At 50.5% G+C, this 22,268-nt stretch overlaps 1 protein-coding gene across 12 annotated transcripts in view; it reads right to left on the bottom strand.

The window, feature by feature from the left end:
• agrn (agrin) overlaps positions 1–22,268 on the bottom strand; it is a 169,615-nt gene that overhangs the window by 8,782 nt on the left and 138,565 nt on the right. For 6 of the 12 annotated variants that reach the window (XM_029156133.3, XM_029156125.3, XM_029156129.3 and 3 more), the window contains 17 exons: positions 21,493–21,618; positions 18,460–18,587; positions 15,615–15,729; positions 14,461–14,580; positions 13,844–14,287; positions 12,512–12,704; positions 11,114–11,329; positions 10,757–10,992; positions 9,095–9,229; positions 6,932–7,022; positions 6,466–6,630; positions 6,227–6,338; positions 4,807–4,818; positions 3,126–3,242; positions 2,162–2,345; positions 1,385–1,472; positions 409–432 (listed from right to left, as the gene is read on the bottom strand). In XM_029156133.3, coding sequence (XP_029011966.1) covers positions 409–432; positions 1,385–1,472; positions 2,162–2,345; positions 3,126–3,242; positions 4,807–4,818; positions 6,227–6,338; positions 6,466–6,630; positions 6,932–7,022; positions 9,095–9,229; positions 10,757–10,992; positions 11,114–11,329; positions 12,512–12,704; positions 13,844–14,287; positions 14,461–14,580; positions 15,615–15,729; positions 18,460–18,587; positions 21,493–21,618 — 2,506 coding nt within the window. The remainder of the gene's footprint in view (positions 1–408; positions 433–1,384; positions 1,473–2,161; positions 2,346–3,125; positions 3,243–4,806; positions 4,819–6,226; positions 6,339–6,465; positions 6,631–6,931; positions 7,023–9,094; positions 9,230–10,756; positions 10,993–11,113; positions 11,330–12,511; positions 12,705–13,843; positions 14,288–14,460; positions 14,581–15,614; positions 15,730–18,459; positions 18,588–21,492; positions 21,619–22,268) is intronic. The other 6 variants (XM_029156131.3, XM_029156134.3, XM_029156136.3 and 3 more) reach the window with 3 other exon arrangements.

Below are 22,268 nucleotides of genomic sequence, written 5' to 3'. Positions count from 1 at the left end.
CATTTTTCACAGAGCAGACAACGCCATTTGGCTTAAACTGCACGGCAATTCAGTTTATTAATGAACAGCCATGCATGACATATTTCACATTCTTAGTAGAGATGCAGCGTGTTTGTCTGGGGGGGGAGGGGGGAGCACAATGCTTAACATGCACCCGTTCATGCTTCCCTCTGCACTGGAACAAAAGAAAGGATCCAATGACAAATTATAGGAAATTATGAACATGGGCTTGAATGTAAAATCTGACTTTTGAGGGTAAAGATGATTCCGGAGTGGAAATTATGACGGGAAACTGAATGTACTTGAATCTCTCCAGCCGGGTTAACTAGCAAACATGGCTCCCTTGCTGTTGTTAGTCGGGCTTGAATTTGGAACCGGGCACGTACCCGGTTTAAAGCGTCTACTTACTCTGGGATCTCATTGGTCAGTTGGCTTGAGTGAGAAGGAGAAACATTTACATGAGACAAAGCATGTGCGGACAAACAGACAGAGGGAGGTCAGACTTAAAGGACAGGGACCGGGAAACGCTGAGCTCACGGACGGACGGACAAACGAACGAACGAACGAACGAACGAACGAACGAACACACACACACACACACACACACACACACACACACACACACTCGACATCAGTTCTCAAGCCAGTTGCTCGCGAGCACGTGCGAATCGTGACGATCCGCAGGCTCTGGCCCCGGTTTTTACACCTTCAAGTGTTTGCGCGAAGAGCTGCGAGACGAAGATATAGAGCCGTATGCTTGATGTCTTTTCATGTTCATCACATAAACATTTTTGTTTATGCCAACCTGGAGGCGCACTCTTGCCAACCTTGTAGATGGATGGAAGAGTAAAAATGTCTCATAAGCTGCCTAAAGCGAAGGATTTTGTGATTTTTTTTTTTTTTTACACCCGTACCCAAAACCATTTTACACTTACGTCACCATCTTTTTCCTTTTTACGGAGTGTTAAAGCATTTAAGGCGACGTGTCTCTGGGTGCCAGAATTTGAAGAACAGTCACTTACGCGCAGCGAAAACGGCAGAGAGAGTCGACTCGTGCATGAGCGCCGGTCGTCCGGTGTCTGCGCGCTAGGCAGTCGACCGCCGCGTAAACTGAGCGCGCTTGGGGCAACGCTGTGATAGTTAGCTGCCGCGCTAATTAGTGGAAACCTGTCAGAAGTGGAGAAGCGCTAGCGTCGACGGAGGGAACGAGCTATTAGCCGAGCGCCGGGTTCACCCTAAAGCGCCGGCGCTGATGATATCATCACACACTGTCATGGCAGCTTACCCAGAGAGGAGATGGATAGACAGAGGTGTCATTTAGCTAACAGCTATTACGGTGGGGGGTGTCGGATGATGAGGATGTTCCCCTTGTCCTCTTCCTTACCTCTTTGTAACAGCATTGTGGTACTCGATGAATGTTCTCCCGTCAAAGGCGATGGCCTCGGTTTCTCCGGCGGACTTCTCGTAGATGGCTGCGAAGGAAGCGGAGTAGAGGGGGGGGGGTTATCACACCAATCAATGAGACAGAGGCTTCAGTTGTCAGAGCTGGACGTAATGGAGCAAAGGGGGCGGGGTGGAGGATGGGGGGTCGGTGGGCGTGTTCTTGGTTTTAATCAAAGTGAAAGGGACAGTTGGCCACGAGCTCAAGGTTAATGGCAAAAAACACTGACGGGGTGCGTAAGACAGAGCAGGCCAGAGCGAATATATGCCTGGCGTGACATGAAGATGATGAAAGGGATGTGCAACTCCTGAAGAGAGCGTCCCATGAATATTCAGCAGACACATTTCATCGTTTTTCCAGCGGCCTTTTGAGCTTTAAATCAATACATCACTCGCCATAAAAGAGACGTCACACGTCTAATATCGGCGTAATTGCCTCGCCTAGCTAGCGCACAATGGGAGAAAGAGGTGGAAAAAGGAGCGGGAGAATTAGCCTAGCGGTTCACCTTCCGCGGAGGCGAGCCAAGAATGAGCTGCGTTACATAAAGCACCGCTGATTGCAGGCTTTCAAAGAAGCCAAACATTTCCACGTAGTGGAACCCAAATGGTGTAGAAGGTGGAAAGAGCAGCGTCGACGCGCACGCGCATTCAGAGCCGAGACGAGGATCCATACTGTAAATCTCCACCGGGGGTCGGACGCGCGCTCACAGGCCGTACTCACTGTTCTGACACTGCTTCCCGGAGAAGGCGCTGAGGCAGATGCACTCGTAGGAGTCCAGCTGCGGGCTGCAGCGTCCGCCGTTGAGGCAGGGCTCCTGGGAGCACGGGTGGCCCTGGAACATGGCCACGTTGGTGGAGCGCAGCGCGTTCTCCTCTTTCAGGATGGACGTGCCCATCAGCACCATCTGGAAGCAGGAGGACAAGGTGAGCTGGTGACGCGGCGCTCAGGATACAGCACCAGCCCATGATCATGTGCTTTTGACCCCCCCGGTTGGTGCAGGACGTTCGCTAGGTAGTTGTCAGCTGCTTATTATGTCGTACCGTGCGTTCTGCCTCTAAACATGAATTTCGCCGTCCCACTGCACGGGGAGAAGCCTCAGAAGCTTGATGTAAAATTAAACATTACATCAAACCGAGAGCACACACCATCTCCCTCATAATTAACTATTCCCTACAGGCCGAGCAAGACAAACGCCACATTTAGCTTTTGATTTGCTCAGAACCGTCTGGGGACAGTTTGCACAGGAGAACTAGTGACAACTTTAGGCAAACAGTAACATCCTGCCTTTGTTCTACCGGGTTATTTTTGGCACGCGGAGACGAGCTTTTTTTTTTTTTTTTGCTGGAAAGTGAAGTAAAAACTGGAAAGCTGTCACGGGAAGATTCGAGAGCGTCAGAATGGAGGGACTTTAAAATGCGCATTCTATTATTAGTGCGTGCTAATCCAAATGAGCAGAGCCACTGCCCATCACAGTTTGAGCTTATAATGGAAAATGAGTAATAAGGGGGTGGGGGTGGGTCTGCGTATGACAGCTGGACAGCTAATAAATTATTTAACTTTAACTGTATGTCTGAAGAGCTTAAGTGGCCAGAGTCTGTAAAACAACATAGTGTAAACGGTGCTCGATGGAAGTCCACGAGCAGAGCTAATGAGCTCTGAGGAGCGGCGGCCTGCAAACATTTACCTTTTGGATTGTTCCCTTGAAGCCGTCTGTGATGGCGGCGACCCTCGCCAGGCGGCTGTAGTCGGGAGCGCCGCCAACAAAGAGCGACTCCTTCAGGTTGAGGTCCACGTGGCCGTTCTGAGGAGACAACGCAGTGGCGTCAGACGAGCTTGAGCTGAACAAACCCCCCAAAAAAGCCCCATGAAGTCGTTTCTGTCCCTCTGGACTTTTCTTTTCAGCAAATAATGGTTTTGGTTTTACTTTAGTACGTTGAGTTATGGGTTTATCTGCAGGGAGATATTTATTTTCTTAGATGGGCGCCGTAAAGAGCGAGGTTAACATATTGCGTTTGCAGACGCGGCTGCTTCTAACAACAAGGATTCATCCATACTGTGGCCGGTGCACGTTTTAACTGCACTCTCTCGCCTTTCTTCCACATCAATACACTTGATCCATTACAGCATAATTGATTTCTATGCCTCTCAGAGAGAGTGGTCAATTATCCTCTATCTGTGAGACATAGAAGACACTAAAAAGAAAAATCAGGAGCAGGCTGGGCTTGAGATATGGATGATTCTTTACAGACGTTTCAAATGAACTGCTGATTATAAGCACCGACCTTTCAAACGGTTCAGCGTGGAGACACATTAATTGCAATTCGTTTGTGCTGCAGACAGCTATGAAACGCGATTCTTTCCACCAAACCTGTGGGACATTTGCTTGGCATTAGCAAGGTGCCACTTCCTGCTTTTGCATGGAAGAGCCGGCCCACTTCAGAAGGAAGGAATTAATGATCTTTATTTTATGTAGGGCAGTAATCGCCAGAGGGGTAAAGTGGAGTTAATTGCAGGAATAATGATGGAAGGGGCCAAATAAACAGGCTTTGTGCAGGCAAGCTGGCACCAGCTCGGCTATTATTTAGGATGGGACTTGGAGCGACTCGGCCGGAGCCCGAGGCGGAGTCACCACACCTTGAGCTGCTTCCAACAGAGACAGGGCGGGGACCTTGGCTGCGGCCGATGCCTTTAGGCTCAGTCCAAAGTCTGAGTGGAGCCACTCGGGTCCTTGTACAGTATGCACACCTCGCTCTGCGTCTCCCGAACTGAGATGTCGTGCATTGAAACCGGCGCGTCCTAAAGCGCGGTGCCCGGCGGGTGTTGTTCGTGTTATGGGGCGTGAGTGGGTGAAGGAGAGAGCAACTTTGATGATCTTACCCAGGACGCGTTCGCGTTTGCAAAAGAAGCCACAGCAGATGACAAAAGAACAGCCTGGCTTGGCTCGGCACCTCGCCGTCTCCTACAGTTTATCCCCCCCCCCCTCGTCTTCGCTCTCACTTTCCGACAGCCGCGCGCTGCTGGCGCGATATCCCCACCTACGCCGGGCTAATGAAGACGAGTCTTTGTTGCTTAAAACAATGGCCGTCACAAAGGCGGCCGCGTCCTCTCCCTCCCGCCGCCCACCTCGCCACCCTCGCCCGCCCCCACAGCAGATGGGCCGAGGTGAAGCCAAGCCACGTTCTTTAAGAGCATCGCGCGGCTTCGGGCTCATGAAGATGGCAAAGTTTTTCCTAAAAGCTGCCCCCGGCTCTGCGGAGGCACCTTTTCCCTCTGTGCTGTTGTATATGAAGACATGGGTGTGGTGTGAGAGGGGGCAGTGAGTGATTCAAATGAAACATGAGCTAAAGTGTGACTTGATTCATTACCTTGCGTGATTTCTTATTTCCAGACAGCACATCATTGAGAAGAACAGAAAATAGGGAGGAAGAGCGTTATTAGGTGGAGACTAGGACGGCTGTGCACAGAGAGAGGCATGCGGAGCTACAGTACAGCACAGCAGGCAAGTGCAAGAGCACACAACACACACATATGCATGTAGAAGTCTAACACAACACACACACACAACAGGCACATCTTCAAGAGCATCAAACACAGCTACTACTGAGATAAGTGCAGTCATTAAAAATACAAAATGTGGGCAGAAATCTGCAATATGCATGATGTCAAACCTCTATTTGGTGCATTTCTATAGACAAAGCTGTGCAGTGATGATGGTGCGTAGTGACCACTGCTGCCGGTAGGTACAGTAGATTCTGGAGATGCTGATTTCCTCGAATGAATAATTGCCATTTTGACGGTAGCTTCATCCACACACCTTTCTTACGACGTAAGCGTCTCTGAGCAAAGCGCAGTATAACTCCTCACAAGTTATAAAAGCAGGAGTGGGAGAGAATTAGCTGACAGCCACACTCAATGGGGTATCTGTGCCGAGCTCTATAACTAGTCTCGGTTTATCCTTCGCGAGCGTCCAATTCCCCGCCCATCCTCGCTTTCCCCCTCGCTCGCCTCTTTTAATAAGATTTTCTGCCTGCGTAGCCGGAGTAAAACACAATTACCATACAGACGATGGGAAGCGGGGGGGGGGGAAGAGGTGGGGGTGCGTCGTGTCTTCAAGGATGATGATAGAGTTGACAGGGTGCATGTTCATAATCACAAATTAGACTGTTTAATATAATTAGATGACTTCCAGGCTGGATCAAACTATCAGATCGCCCTCATTTGGAAACATGTACCTGCTTTATTGGTCTGGATGCGGAGCTCAAGAGCTTCATTCCTGCTACTCCTGCAGTATCTCCTTCATCTGTCTCCACCTGCTCACGCACCACTTCAAAGGCTGGGTTTCTAAAAGTGTCTGCATGCCAGTGAAAAGCTGATTTTGCTGTCTATAGATTTTATCTACAGCATGTCAGCGAGCTGAAAGGCTGAGAGGTTTTTAACTGGAATTAGAAGGCTTCCAATATTAAGACAGCCTGTCAAACTGGCCCTCTACATCTGGAGTTCTCCCTCTTACCTTGACGGGCGTGGGGAGATAGCGGCAAGGAACGACAGGCACACGTGGCATGAAGCAAAAAAACATAAAGGGGGGAGGGGGGAGGGGTACTGGTTGTACCGCGCCTGGAGAGGCGCGCTAATCCGCACGACGCTGCGTTAATGCCCAACGTTGCGGTGATGACACGATAAGAATATGCAGATGATCAAACAAACGCAGTCTACAGTAGCACACAACACAGGGCTCAGCGAAGCACAAGCCCGTCAGCCGCGCATGCTGAGGTCAACCGCCCTCACCGGCGCTTCTCCTCGGACGGCGTCCTTCTTGTTCACCGTGATCTCTCCTTTGCGGTTGGCGCGCTCCAGGTTGACGGTGGTCCACGCGTTCTGCTGGACCGGTTCCCTGCTCCTGAATATATGACACACGGGCGTCAAGTGAGTCGTACTTTAGGAAACAAACACTCAGCCCTACTGTTTGGTTGTCGTATAATCACTTGCTGTGACCTGTATGTGTAGCATTTAGGGAACTAGCTAACCTGATGATAGCGGGGCCCTTGCCCAGGTCGTAGCGGAACTCCAGGATCCCGTTATTGAGGGACAGAGAGATGAAGTCTCCCTTTCCGTCCGATTTCTGGCCGTTGTAGAAGATCAAGCCGTTGGAGTCGTTCGCCATGAGGACCACTGTCATGCTGAGCTTCTGACTGCAATCGCGACACAAGCAAAGCGGAGGACCCACTCATAAACACAGTCGAGACAGAGCGGAGTGCGCTCCCTGCGACTCTCAACCACATGGAAATCGCAGGGAGATGCTGGATATTCTACATCCTAAAGCCCAGATAACACGCTGTTTGTGAACACCCTCATTGCCAATTCAGCGCAGGCTTTAGGAAGGCAGCTCTGCCTTGGGCGCCGAACAAGCTCGGCTTATAAAAACGCCACTGATATCCGGTGATCGCTAATACACACTGTACAAGACTGAGGCAGCTTCACGCGGAGACTTACCGCAGATCGTGCCCGTAGAGATGGAGCCCCTTGAGCTGCAGGTACGAGTCTCCATTGAACAGCGGCATGTAAGCTCCTCTACGCTCAGTAACTAAAAAAAAAACACCACACAGACAGAACCTGTCAATATTATGGAAAGAGATGAATTCATAGCCTTTAGGATTAAGACACACATATAGACAAAATATGTCAAGAAGCCTTCTGCCAGGCTGATTACACAGCCCGTCACATTACGACAAAGAACCATGGGAGACACGCAGAGTTTAGCAGCACAGCTGGGGCCCGTGAAATAATGCGGCCATTGTGTTTTGGCAGGCGTTTTTACGAATCGGTGTCTCTGCGACGGGTCCACGTCCGCCTGTCCCAGTTCTAACTGTCTGCAGTGATTAGGGCAGGCGCTGCGCCATCCTCCCAACAAGTGGTTTGACATTAAAAATCACTCAAGTGTCACTCGGGGGGGACGTGTTTACGGCGTTGTTATCATCATTGGGAGGAACGTGCAATTCGCACCAGCTCACACCTACAGTACGCAGTCAGCAAGAAGGCTTTTATTTGTAATTGGCTGGGATTAGCTGAGTCGAGTCAGGATGGGGACGGCAGGCGGAGATGAGGAAGCTAATTAACGATTGTGCAGGCGACCGCTAATGATGATGCCACGCGCCGCGGCGGGGAGAGGGAGGACAGCTCTGAACTCCACTCTTTCTGTGGTTTTTCAGCGGCTCAGAATAAAAACGGCGCGATCGATGCGCGGCCACGGGTCCAGAAGCACGGCGCGTAGGAGCCGCGTGACCGGGAAATCACACATGATGCACGAGGGAGGGGAGAGGAGCCGGCCACGTCTAATTGCTCGGCTCGAACGGCGCGGAGCCGCCGCATGCACTGCTTCGGTCGATTCCGCGCTCTGAGGTAATTCTTGCTGAGATTCGAGAAACGCTCACTAATTAGTACTTGCTATGAAACTCATCAAAATATGAAGCGGGAGAAGAACAAAGCAGCTGAGAATGAGCGTTTTGCTGGATAGAAAGAGCGATCAAAGCTAGCGATCAAAGCTAGCGACTCAAGCTAGCGACCCCGTCGATGATCGTTTAGCTTAGTAGCCTCTACTGTGAGTCAGACACATGCTCTCTGTCACATGTAGTCCTCGACATGAAGCAATGTGTGGAATAGAAATGTCCTGCTTTCATCGCTAAATGATTTAAACTATATTGTAGCAAAAGCCATTCAATACTGGAATACCCTTGAGAAAAGTCCTTGATACCTGCACTGATGAACCCTGGAATTGAAATGGAAACCACAGTTTACACACACGCACTTAATATTAGGACTGGTTCACCTTCAGGCCTCTGATGAGTGGGCTCTAAGCTACCTGTCTCAGAGGGCGAGCTCCCGTCGGAGGCTGACACTTCGGCTGACTGACGCACTCATTAATCACCGCGAGCAAGGAGGACTGATGCGATTAGTCATCCCATTGATTCCTGTGCAAAAACAGGCTTTTGGAATGGGAGGTGCTTTCACTCACACGACATTGATTTTGGTTCACCTCAATTTATCTTAATCATCTGCTAGCTGGGATTTTGGGCTTTGGAAAACGGCTATATGCCTCCAATAGGAACGAGGCCGCGTCTTTCCCCTTCTCTACATGTGTGTGCAATAATGATATACGCGACTTTGTTCACAGTGGCAGAAATCAACTTTCACGGCAACAAAGACAAGGTGGTGAGAAACACGGGCAGACTCGAGAATGCGACACCGCCGAGTGCTAATGATGAGCTTCAAACGCAGCCGAGCGGCGCGGCGGTCTCTTCCCCGGCCGCGTCCCGCTTCCTCCTAACGGAGCTCAGCTGCAACGAACCCGTTTGAAGACATCACCTGCGGGCGGGTGGGCAGGGAGGCACACGAGGAGGGCGGCCGCGTCTGCCTCTACGCGCTAACAAGTATAGCTGAGTCCGTGGAGTGAACGGCCCGATGGGGCCAATCGAGCGCCTCAGTCCTGCAACCCACTAACTCAACTGTGCCCTCAGCCTGAAAGCAGCGCCGCCTCCTCCCGTTTCACCCAGATGGATGGCGAGATAATGAGAGAAGACAGAGGCTGACATTAAGCTACTGTAGGTGCTTCTGAAAACAATTAAGGCAATAATTAAGCACGGCTCTGCAGCGATTTACCTTTCTCGCAGTGCTTTCCTTCACGCCCCATGGGACAATCGCACTTGTAGCCTCCCTCGGGCAGGGCCTGGCACTGCGACGAGGGATGACACCTGCTCGACTCGCACGGATCCTGGACGTCGGCGCAAGTTGGACCTGCGCAACACACAGACACACGAATCCATCAGAACGGGAGCGTTTCAGCCCCTTCGCCGTTCGATTCCGTCTGAGGCTGGGAGAATAAAAGGGGGCATGAGCGGATGGGGAGGATTTTTCTGTAATAGAGGTCGTTTGCTAATAGGATTTGAAAATATCACATGTCCGGATTAAACAGCGGAGAGCCTCCCCACCACGCCGCCATGTTTCTGGGCCAACACCGACTGTGGGGAAGGCTCGCGAGCGTCTGGTGGGTGATGGCTTTGCCCTCTGCCACAGCCCATCTGAATTCACCCATCATTACTTTAGTAGTCGGGGCCTGTGGTGAGCGGAGCGCTTTAATGAACCCCGTCCCTGCTGAGCTCGCAGGGTTCCCCCCCGTTTTCTGCTCACACGCGCTTTTGGAAGCAGCCTTTTATCCTCCGCTCCCGCTTCTTCCCTACCACAGCTCTTTTTTGATAGCGCTTCCTCCTCTCCTGTCTCTTTACCTCTAATACTCTTCTCGCCTCCCCCGTCTCTCCAGCCGTCCTCACACGTTCCTGCCTCTAACTACCAACGCTCCCCCACCCCTTCATTCTCGCCCCGCGCTCTCTGTGATCCATCCCTCCCCTGGAGACCGCCAGTCTTAGACACTTTCAAAATTGACATGATGACAAAATTAACTCCAATGTGGGTCCGCAGGCAACAGTCCAAATCTCATTATCACCATTCATTTCATGCCTCGTCGCCGACGCAACTTTGATCACATCAGGGCATCTTCAGAGCAGAGACACATCTTAACTTCATTTCAGCCTTCGCAGACACAACAAAGCATAAAAGTGCCTCCTATGATAAAATAATGTTGTATTGTACCTTATTGATCCATGTTGAGTTTCAAGGAAAACATCTCTTAAAGCCCTAAAAGCTGTTTTCTCTACGATGCCCCCATGCGCGGATAAAATCCTTTACAATTCAAGCATAAAAGATAACTGACAATTAATTTGGTTGTGGTGTGAAACTTTTTGCAGTAGCCCGTGGTACGAGCAGCGAGGGGCATGCTTGGCTGGGCGCTGACGCTGTCTGCTCCTGACTGGATTCTGTTATGGCTGCTTGTTAGCTGGCATCTGCTGGAGGCAGGGAAAGTGGAGGAAGTGGGGTGGAAGCAGATTCGGGCCAAAGGCCGATCGCTAAGCGTTCGTGGAGGTTTCATGTTTCCTCCGCCGCCGCTGCTGTTTAATCTCTCAATTCGACGTTAGACACACAGATTTGATGGTGCTGGTGTTTACAAAATATCTTCCAGTGCTCCTGCTGGGGGCACGAGTTACGCTGTCAAATTAGGCTGTCAGGCTTACTTAGGATTTGTGAGTAAGTCATGACCACAGCGAATCCCTGCGGAGAAGGAAAAGCAGAGCAGCCATATAAACATAAATTAACTACAATCAGTCGGAAAAGTCTGGGAACGAGTCTCTTTCCAGCCACACGATTCTCCAGAATTCCCAGCATCACCCTTAGAGACAGCTCCGAAGTTTCCCGGCGCTGGCGTCTTACCCCAGAAGTCTTTGCTGCACTTGCAGTGGAACATCTCGGCCTCCTTGACCTGGCACGCGCCCCCGTTCTTGCAGGGGTTTGGCTGGCAGGGGTTGTTGCCGCATTCCCCCACGCCGCTGCCAGACAGGCTGTCGCCCCCGCTCTGAGTGCTCTGCAGCTTGTACCCTCCGTTGTTGACATCCAGCAGGCGGATGCAGCCCACCAGCCCCGTCTCCACCGCCGTCCTGTCGCGCACGCTGATGACGACAAGAGGCATTTTATGTGTGTGTGTGGGGGGGGGGGGTTGTGTACTTGTGGATGGACTGACCACAACAAAGCTTTACTAAATGGAGGTCTGCGTGACGACAGGGCTCTTACTCCAGTTTCATGTCCGCCGGCACTCCTCCGATGAACAGGTTGGTGTCGAGGTTGAGGCCGTCGGTGCCGCGGGGACTCTCCCCCTGCACGTGCGGCTCCTTGTCCACGCTGAGCATGGCGTTGCGCCGGTTGCGACTCACCACCAGCTGATGCCAGCGGCCCTGGCTGATTTGCACTTCGCTGACCACGGTGCCGGTACCGGACCCGGTGTTGAACCTGAGAGCAGGGGGCGACAAGAAACGCTCAGTCAGTTTAGGTTTCAGACCACACGATACGGAATGGCACGCTTCGGTTTCACACCTTTCACGCCCACTTTTTAATTCTAGCTTTTACATAATGAGATTTGTGGAAGAAAAAGGCCATGTCATCACGGGAAAAAAAATCTGTTGCGTGCACCCACACGTTGGGTAGCATTAGCACAACCTGAGAGCAATTATCTGCCACGAATAATTCTCCTCCCCACATCTTGGATTTGCGGAGCTGTGGGAGGTAATCTCATCGCTGTATTTCTGGAAGTGAGACAGGGCCTGGTTTGACTAATGATCTCCTCTGGTTTACAATTGATTTCACTTTGAATGGGAGAATGTAGGGCGGCCAGGTTGGGGCGAACGCGAGGCGGCTTCGAGAGGTCGGGATGAAACACGAGGCACAAAAGATAAAGAATGTGGCCGGTGCTTGAAGAAACAGGTCCAAAACAGACACAGCGCAGATCCTCTAATTAGCCCGTATCCTCTCCCAGCATGATTCCCTATTCATAGCATTCTGCTGTTGGGAAAAGGACAAACACTTTGTGCTGCAGGTGTCTGGCAGCACAACCGGTCCCCAAATCTCTTCTAAACAGCTAGCGGAACAAGGCGTCGCGCTCACGCCAGATGCGTCTACGCGCGACTGTGACTTTGCGGCTCTGACGTACGTCCGCGGAGGAGCCGCCGCACCTACAGTGCTGTACGAGCGTTCCCGGATTCGCTTCTCCGTCTCCATCTGTAAACACAGACAGGGCGTTTGTGCGCCGAGACTTAGCTCTGCATAAAAAATCACAAACAAACGCCAACTTTGGGCGCCTTGCGCAAATTTATGTGCATATGTTTGTGCCATCTGTAAATGAATGATAATATGAACAGCTTATTTACAAGTTTGAACACATTTCTGAAAGCACGTCCGTACAGTTTTAACCCTCAAATCTGTCAAGAAGCTTCTGTATATTTAATTATTTTCTGGCAAGGCTGCTTTCAACATGTTCCTGCCATAATTAGTAGGTTTGTTGCCTCATTATTTTATTTTCATCCCTACGCTGCCACTAGAATGTTGCCGTTTCGTCCTGGGAATCGTTACACTTTCATCGGGCTCATCGGCTGAGACAGTTAATGCGGCGTCTCTGTTATTTCAGCCAACCGTCACCTGAGCTCCACTCTGCCGTTGACGAGGGCCAGGGAGATGAAGTCCTTCTTGCCGGCCTGGCCGTTGTAGAGCAGGAGCCCGGTCATTTCCGACGCCCTGAACTCCATGGTGATGCGGACCGTGTGGTAGGCGCTCATGGTGTCGAAGGCCAAGTAGGACTGGCCCCCGAATGACGGGATGAAGTACTTGATCACTGTGAGGAGGGAAGAGAAGAAGCCAATCCTGTCATTACAATATTATGGGACGTGCTCAGTTGTGGCATTAAGGGCGTTTGCATAATCAAGCGTGAGCGTCGGTGGCGTTTCCCTGGCTCATGACACCAGTTCATTTAAAAAATGATGGTTGACGATGGAGACCTTTGTTTTTTGGCCACTCGACGATTATGATTATTATCATCCATTTTCTCCCTCTGGCTCCGTTTCTCTCCGTCCATCTGTCTTTGTGTCCATCTCCCTGAGGAGAATGGCAGCTGATGAGCCGGCTCTTTTCTAATGACTTGATTGATCTGGGGAAAGTGTGTGCGTGTGTGTGCCTGTCTATGTGTGTGTGTGTGTGTGGCCATGACATCAGCTAGCCACTCTACCTCAAAGACACACACTGATTCTCAGCTAATCCCCATCAAAGCACTTAGAGTCAGTTATCTTAAGATGCAGCTGTGTGAGGTCACTCCTCATCCCCCCAAATCCCCAAAGTCGGGTGAGAGGGAGGAAACAAAGGAGATTTGGTTCTCAACAAGGTCCCCTTGATTTATGAGTTTCTTCGCGGTGCTGACTGGCTTCTCGGCTGCGTTGGGCGAGAGTTGAACCTGCCTGAACCAGCTGGCAAACAGCGTGAAGTGCATACTTTTGAAGTACAAGACACAGTTGAACTCTTTTCCTCGACCTTTTAAAAAGTACTCCATGAAGCGGACACTGGCTGCTGCTGCCACGTTAACTTTGAGCACGTAATATTTGAGCTCACTAGCTCAAAGTCATTACTCACACTACAATGAGGAAGAAATGTGGAATATGTTTCAATGTTTTCATGTTATAATTTTTCCTTTATTTCATAAATACAGTATATTAATGTACTTGGGGACGTGGTTTGCAGCTTAAAGGCATGATTGGGACAATGGAGAGCAGAGACTAAAACCTTTTGAGTCGCTGCTGAAATCAGAGTAAACGTCAGCCTTCGGTGGTTTCTTTGAGATTGCTAATTGTAACCGTTTAAAATTATAGGGAAAGTCTTTTCAAGCAAATTTTCTTAGATTAGTTTGAACTAAGCTCTGACTTTGAAACTGTTGATTTAAGCATAATAAGGCACAGCTCTTGAAATGGAAAAGCCTGGGCTCACCCTTCTCGCACACGGAGCCGCCCCACCCGGCGGGGCACCTGCAGCTGTAGTCGCTGCCGTCGTCCTCGCAGGTGCCGCCGTGCATGCAGGGGTGGGAGTCGCACGGCTTCTGCGGCAGGCGGTGCAGCGTGCCCCTGCCGTGGGCGGCGGTGGTGGCGGGGGGCGGCGGCGTGGTGGTGACAGGTGCCTCGGTGAACGCTGCCCGGGGGGTGGGGGTGTGGGTGGTGGGGGGCGGCGCCGCGGTCGTGGTGGTGCGCCTGCTGTTGAAGGGCCTGCGGGTGGTGCCCGGGGGCCGACGGGTGATGAAGGGCGAGGTTGGCGGCCGCCTGGTGGTGGTGGTGGTGGTGGTGGTGGTGGTGGTGGTGGTGATGGTGGTGGGAGCGGCTGTGGTGACCATTGCCGTCGTGGTGGTAGTTGTGGTGAAGAAGGGGAGGGAGGAGAGGCCTGACAGAACCAGAGACAAAGAAAGGGACACATTGAAATACGTTGAGCCTCAGGTTCTCAAACATCCTATTCAAGACCCGTAAAACCTTTGATAAACCACCCCATGAATATCTTAAAACCCCTTTTCACTTTATTAATCCCCACACACTCTTGTTAAGTCCACATTGTATTACCGTAATTGGTGAAGTGAATATTCTTGTCCTCTGGCTTCTTCACGGAAATGCTGGTCTCTTTGGAGGCCTTGAGCTGCTTCAGCAGGGACCCTTGGATGTCTTCCACCGTGTACGTTGTATCTACAACAAGAGGTACAGCTACTCAGGACGGTCTCTAGGAAGCACTCCAAAACAAATACACCATTTAAAGCTCCAGTCTCCTTCGAGGTACACTGGATATTTCAAAATGCCCCGTGCATGACAGGTGGAGGGTCTCCCGGGGCTACTTGTCCTCCACCTGTCTCTTTCCCAGATAAATTGCTCTCATAACGTTCGCCGCAGATGTTCGCTTTACTGGCCATGGAGGAGCGCCATTTAACCGAGCCTGTTGCCCCGTGTGAAGGGTATGAACAATGCCAAACGACACTCGCGGGGAAAGAAAACCAGCAGAACAGGATAGTGTGTCGGCGTCGCAAAAGGATGGAGGAGCTAATCACAGGAGGTACAGATCAAAAGTGAATCATGTGAATTTGCACTGTCGTCATTAATATTTCACTGTAGTTTAGTGTAGCAGCAGGTTTCCTGTAGATTTTTTCCTGGATTGTCGGGCCCCTTCACAGCACAGGTGTCAACAGAGCAACCAGCAAAGTCTGTTGAGAAACTTTTCCGCACGCAGATTAAGGTAAAACACACCTTGTGATAATGTCAATGCCGTTTTAATGCCAAAGCAAACAAGAGACCGAGTTCGCACAGAGAACAAAATTTAAAAAAATGATAAAATTGACAAAGAACAGGCTGTACTGCCTAAGATTATGAGCCAAATAAGAAGGCACCCAGACAGCACACACTAGTGCCAGGAAGAAAACTTTAATTAGTTTTTTTAAAAGAATAAATTCAGGGTTTTTACCTGTAGTTAAAAAATGACCTACAGAGAAATGATGATGCTTTTGATGAACAACTGAGTCTTCAAGTGACATTTTAAGTGATGCCTACAGTGCCACCTCGTAAGAGCAAATGACATTTACTGCAGATTTGCTGACTTGTTATGCACAGGAATAAATGCCTGTATGTGAAAAAGATGAGCCCCAACAGTTATGCACTAAACATGACAGAGACTAAAGCCCCGTGTGGAAAGGAGAGCAGACACTGTCACACTCGCTTTTTTTTTTCCTCACCTGGTTTGAAGTGGGCCTCCACGATCGCCAGGATGGAGTTGCTCGGCGCCAGGTTGCGCACGTGAACGCTCATGAAGTCCTTGTGCACCTGCGACTTCCTGAACAACTCGTTGAGCTGAAGACGAGAGAGAGAAAGAGAGAGAGAGAGAGAGGGAGAGAGAGAGAGAGAGAGAGAGGGAGAGAGAGAGAGAGAGGGAGAAAGAGAGAAAGAGAGGGAGAGAGAGAGAGGGAGAGAGAGAGAGAGAGAGAGAGAGAGGAGAGGGAGAGAGGAGAGGAGAGAGAGAGAGAGAGAGAGAGAGAGAGAGAGAGAGAGAGAGGGAGGGGGGGGTGAGGACAGGCAGGGGGAGAGTTGATAAACGAGGCTAGTAATGAGCTCGGCGCTATCGCAGTCCAATCCGAGAACACAGGGAGGCAAGAAAGACTGCCTTTCAAATTGGCGAGCGGCGGAGAGGCCCATTGCGCATGGTACAGTATGCACAAATTGACATTTAGCTACAGCCATGGCATTAATTATGGGAACAAGATTTCAGGAGGAGCCGGGATAAATGTCGCGCTGCTCTGACATGTGCTCCTGATTGCTTCTGCTTCCGTCCCCAGCGCGTACAGTAGCAGCCAGAGGAGCTCTGCGCGGAGGTTTGACTAAAGACTTCTTTAAGCCAACACTGATATTATAGCAGAGAGGAAAGCGGCGCTCCCAGCCAAATATGTGAGCCAGTATTTTATCTGAAATTGGACCGTTTCCACGCGAGAACTTTGGAAAGTTACACAGCTCCGCGCGCTCCGATGATGAACGCTTTCCCCCGTAGTCACGTCGCCTGACGAGGCGGTGGATTATTCACGTTTACACACTCGCTGTGTAAAGGCCACAAGAAACAAAAGGAGGACTCTTGCCCTCGCTCATTTCTGTGAGGGCGCTTTTGACACTGTGACGCGAGGTGCGGTGCACAAAAGCTGCTGATTCAGCCCTGTGACTCCGTTCAGCCGGAGGATCCGGCGTCAAAGCTGATTTCCTTCATGCGCTGAACGCCTCTCGTTTGTAGGCCGACGTGTGACAGCCGAGTAGACGAGCCCAAGATGAAATCCTCCAAGCTGGCTCAGGACAGACCGTCATGGACACACTGATGCGCTGCAGGAACCTCCGCATCTTTCCCTCCCCTCCACAACCATAATGTTCACCAACCGTAGGCCGTCTGTGTGTTTGTCGTACATCTAGGTGCGTACTTTGCGTGGTGGTGTGTACATGAATGCACTCAGAGGAGGGGGTGGCTACCGTCAAGTGGCACAGCCGGCTTCAAAGACGTGTTAACGAGCACACACACACACACACACACACACACTCACACACACACACACACACACACACACACACACTGAGCTACTAGTTTACGTCCCAGTGGGGGCTAGTGACACCATTCAACAGCTGGTGGCTGCGCACTGTGTACTCAGACAAACACACGCGTCCCCATTTCATCAGACAACAGAGAGGCCCTGGCTCGACAACTGAGGTGTTATTTAAAGGTCTGAGCCCAAAGCACAAGAACGGTGGAGGAAGTCAACCTGGGTAAACCGCCTGCCACGGACTGTGATCGCTGTACTGGTGCTGCGCCCGCAACCAGTCAAACCCACGACACACGCCCAGAATTAGAACCGGATCCCTCAAACATCTAAAGGAGCCGTTCTCCAGAAATCTCACATGCGAACGGGGGCGTTCCAAGACGGCGAAGTGGGAAAATTAGTCGTCACGAAAGTCTGCAGAGGGCTGTTTGCTGTATTTTTTAATTTTAGCGCGCTCTTATTAAACTTGAAGAGTTCCTCGAAGGCTCACTTACGCATGCGGAGCATGAAATTACAAGAACCGAGCAAATTTTGTAAAAACCTTCAATTAATAGGGAAATATGTGTGAGGAGAAACATGGTGTGATGAGAAACCAGGAAAAACATCAGAATTCTTAATTTGATATTAATCTATTCATCTGAACAATTATTACAGAACTACGATGATGAATAAAATCCGATATGTGGTACAGGGCTGCATGTTTTTATTATCAGACGTCTGACTGGATAAATCACTCCAGTCCAGCTTCGGTGCAATATTGCTCAGCGGTTTCAAGGGTGTCAAGTCTGTAAAACCTGCAATGAAACCTGCCCGAAGGAGCTGAGAGAATTTGATTAGTCTGGCTTTAGGTGAAGGGTTTTAGTCACTCTCGGAGCGCTGAATGTTGTTTCAGCGGCTTTGCCATGCTTGACAGGAACATTCTTGGGAAAACGCAGGGTTCAAAGCAGAACTGAGCAGCGAGCCGAACAGGAGCCACGGTGTCGGCGGCTTTACAGCAGCATTAATTGAGTTTTCTGGTCACTTAAGGGTAGTGGAACAGGCCCAAAACGCAACGTATGATGTATTATCCCATTACGGAGCCACGAAACTATCGCCCGCTCACACATCCAGCGGGCACAAAGCAGCATTAGTATTCATTTGTGTTTCTGGCAGCTTGATGAATGCAACGGTGGCCCTCTGCTTTGATATCTACCGGCACTTCACTGTAGTTTCTTAACGTCAGCCGATCTCTGTGGCTGGAGGTTAAAAATGTAAACGAACAGCTAAGCGAGACCAGGGGGCTCCGCAGAGGAGAGGATACGGGAGATCACACGAAACATCTTTCGCCCGATACTTTCATTTGATCCATTATTAATTAAGCACAATGTGGATCTTTAAAAAAAAAAATCATCAAACGACCTCGATGGAGAGATTATTAAAGTGAGTGTGTGGGGTCAATCGTGTAATATTTCTGTCTTACACTTTCTTTTTTCAGAGGCTTCGTGTTCTATAATATATTTCAAGCACTTACAACGTTCTCTATGCTGCGGGCTGTCTCTCCAAACAGCTCAGACTTGGGGTCGTCCATCTCAGGGGTGTAGAAGATCTCCTGGCCCTCCACCTGGTCCAAATGCAGGGAACCACTGAACTTCATGGTGGCTGCAAGAAGAGGAGGAGGGAGATGTGATTCCTGAGGAGCGCAGCTCTATTACTCAGCGCCCGCCGCCTTCACACGGTGCTCGTTCTGGGACGGTGCCAGTTTTGGGGTTAGTGATGGATTGTGTGGCGGTGCGTGTTTGACAGGGGGAGGTTAGTGAGTCCTGGAGTTTGGCCATTAGAGGTGAAGATTGTGGTGGTGAAGACATGAGAGAAGGAGGGGAAGAAACAACAAAAAAAAAAAGGGTGGAAAAGCGGGCCACTTTTACCAGACCGAGCCCCGTCCCCAAAGCTGGCCGAAGCACGGAAGGCTGGGTAAAAAGACACACAGGTTAGACCGGCACACAAGTACAAGAGGAGACAACACACACGCACAAAGCAAAGAGGCAGCAGCCCACAGGCGCTCTCAAAAGTGCCTTCTTCAGCAAAGTGAGAGCCTCCCTGTGCGACCTTGGGAGTTATGTTATCCAACATCTATCAACTCGCTACACGGCTCCGTGGTAGCGCTGCTGCCAGGGTGGAGACGGCCCGAAATGAAGCTGGAAGCGGAGGGGATTGGTGTGTGTGTGTGTGTGTGTGTGTGTGTGTGTGTGTGTGTGTGTGTGTGTGTGTGTGAGTACAGGGGGGCATGTGAAGCGTCGGGCTTCCACGCCGCTCGTAATCAGCAGAACAAATTGCCCAAATCAATCACGGCCGTGCCTGAGCAGCACCAGGAGGAACGGGAAGAGCACTTGTATGATTATCGTGAAAGATAGCAGTAATTGTCTCCTTAATGCCGCCAGACCGGTGACTGACACTGCCTGGTTAAAACTGCGCGAGCGGGACGGCACCTGTACCCCCCCCCCCCTCGTCTTTACAGTTCATTTGCGGGCGGCTCGCGCTGATTCGGGCTTGAAGGCGGTCGTAAAGCAGAGGCAAACGGGCGAGTTTCCGCCGATAAGACAAGGGGGGAGAGAGAGAAGTGACTTTAAGGTTTCGCCGGCAGACAAACATCGGAGAGGGGTGATTTTCCAGCCCGCTGCCATGACGGACGGTAGAAGAAGAAGAAGAGAGCGATAACGGGCAGGACGGAGCTTTCTGACTATCAGATCCCGGCCAGCTGTGAAATGCTGCGGTGTTTATCAGCTCTCCTGGCATCTGGAAGCGTTTACAGTAGCTATTAAGTGTCACATGATGCTGGCCATTATTTGGCTGTTTAGGAGGAACATATGGAGGCTGTTTAGTGGTGTTATTCAAAAAGCCATTAAGTTAAGAAACTACTATAGCACAGAGCCCTTTGTTTAAGTTCTCAGAGGAAGATGGATATCTCAATATGTGGGCAATTAAACCGCAAACGATGTCCAGGGTGAAATACTACGTTAGCAAAGAACCCCATTTTTGTAATTAGGGTGAACCAACCGTAGCCACAAGAGGGTAAATAGTTTTTTAAGACTCTTTGACACTTTGAACACTTTCACACGTTGACGTCTCTATAAAACCCTGATGATCCAGTCAATAAATCAGGCGATTCCTTGGACGGAGGCCGGTGGACATTCAGCATCAGGGACGTGTCCGTCTAATGAGTGGAGAATGGCTGAGCTCTGCTCAGGAGCGAAACATCCACCGTATTGATCAGGCTATCGCGCCGCCTGCTTTTATTGGTAACACTTGAGCTGAATGAAGTATCGATCGCTGCCGTGTTTGTCATTGTTGGCTCAGATAAATATTTGGGCTTCAGTGGATTTGTTACAACAGTTGTCTGGCAGATAAAACCTGAGAGGGGCCGAGGGGAGCGGGAGGTTAAAGGTGGCTTTGGTTCCTCACGTCATATTGTGATGGAAAGACTTTTGTCATTGGAGCCCATCACCTCACCTGATGAGTATTTTAAACTACACCCCAGAGCTCCCATGGGAACCAGGGCCATGATTTCCCTGATTTCGCTGGGATGCAAAGAGAACGGATTTCAACTGAGGTATGGAGGAAAAGTAAGACGGAGCGGCAAATGGGAAAAAGAAGCCCTTTATCTTTATGAAGCAAGTCTGGCAAAGTCACTGATTGGTACAACAGCACTTGTCGGCCTCCGGTAGTCTCTCAACTCTCTCCCCGCGCGACTCCAGGGAGAAGCGAACTGATGCAAGACTGGCTGCAGATTGACTGGGTGCAAGGAGAAAAAGGAGCGAGATACAGCGCAAGAGATACCGAGCGGCGGCGCTGACTGATAAAGAGAAGAGAGCGTGTGTGTGTGTGTGTGTGTGTGTGTGTGTGTGTGTGTGTGTGTGTGTGTGTGTGTGTGAGCGATAGGATAGGTAGGTAGGATTAAAAGACGGGAGATTAAAAGACAGGAAACAAGAAACACTGATGCTTATTTTTAAACCGCAGCATTATGATGTTGGATCTATAAGAATCCGAACTTCACACAGAATTATAGAGGAAATCGATCAAATTGAACTAACTGAGACTCAGGCGACAACATGTGAGTTACTGCGGTCAGACCGGACGTCTCGCTGCTGCACTGCGTTTGTGCCACTTGTCAAGGGGATCATTTACATTTGAAGGAAGGAAAATCACGAAGGCACCGCAGCAGAAAAACGACTGTACCGCCGTTCAGGGCTCAGTGATACTACTCTGTAAGTAAACATACAGCATGAAAAGTATTTGGACGACTCACAGTCAATCATAGAATGTGTCAGTAAAAATGTAGAGTGCAGATAGTATTGATTAAAAAGAAATAAGAGACGAGGATGCTTTTTTAAAACAGAGAGCCAAGTTATCTCCTCTTTCCCCCGTCAATCAGTCAGAAGCTTAAACGTCTGTGGGACATCAGCCTGTTATCACACGCACACACACACACACACACACACACACACACACACACACACACACACACACACACACACACACACACACACCAAGGGTCATGTGGACTTACGGGGGCAGTTGGCGCCCTCTGCAGTGCTGGACGGGGTCTTGCCGTCGGGGCAGCAGCCGAACTCCGTGTTGTCGCATGACGATCGGTCCTCAGCCGTGGGCGCGGTGGTGCTCGCCACCGTGGGACCTGGAGGGTGATACACAAGGGCCCATCATAATTCATGCAGCTTCAGAAGATTCCGCCAGCTTATCTCCGAGACCCAGAGGAGAGCCGCTTCTTAAAAGACCACTAAAACCTGCAGCCTTTGTTTTGTTTTTTTTTCTCAGCTCACACTTGCAGATGGTTGCGTGTCTTCAGTCCTGACCGGCGATTAGACGCCAACTGAGGCATCTGTCAGAATGATTATATAGCATTTTCATGGGATTGATTTTACACCTGGAACTCATTTTGTCAGGCAGAGAACACATAATGGGCACTGTTGCCAGTCATGTCACCCACAGAGGACCTTTAATGTGCCGGGGACGCGATAAGCGCTCGCCGCTGATTGGCTGATTGTTGCCTTCGAGGCGCGCTGGTGGGGAAAAAAGCCTAACCGTCAGGCTTGTGTTCCGTTCACTGTGTATCTGGCCATCTTTAAGACATGAAAGACATAAAAGTGGCCTGAGGAATGAGCGCACGTGCGTAACAGCAGCGAACCTCTGTCTTGTCTAACGATGGTGCTGGTTCAGACGACGTCTCGGCCAAAGCGGCCGTTTACGGCCGCGCAGAGATTAGAAATGATCGCGGAGGCAAACAGACAACGGCTACAGGAGTCGTAAAGACGTCAGAGGCGAGGG

Source organism: Betta splendens, chromosome 7 (assembly GCF_900634795.4).
Source record: "Betta splendens chromosome 7, fBetSpl5.4, whole genome shotgun sequence".
Taxonomy (NCBI): Eukaryota; Metazoa; Chordata; class Actinopteri; order Anabantiformes; family Osphronemidae; genus Betta; species Betta splendens.
Note: the sequence above shows the minus strand (reverse complement) of the source record. Positions and strands in the feature narration are given on the sequence as shown.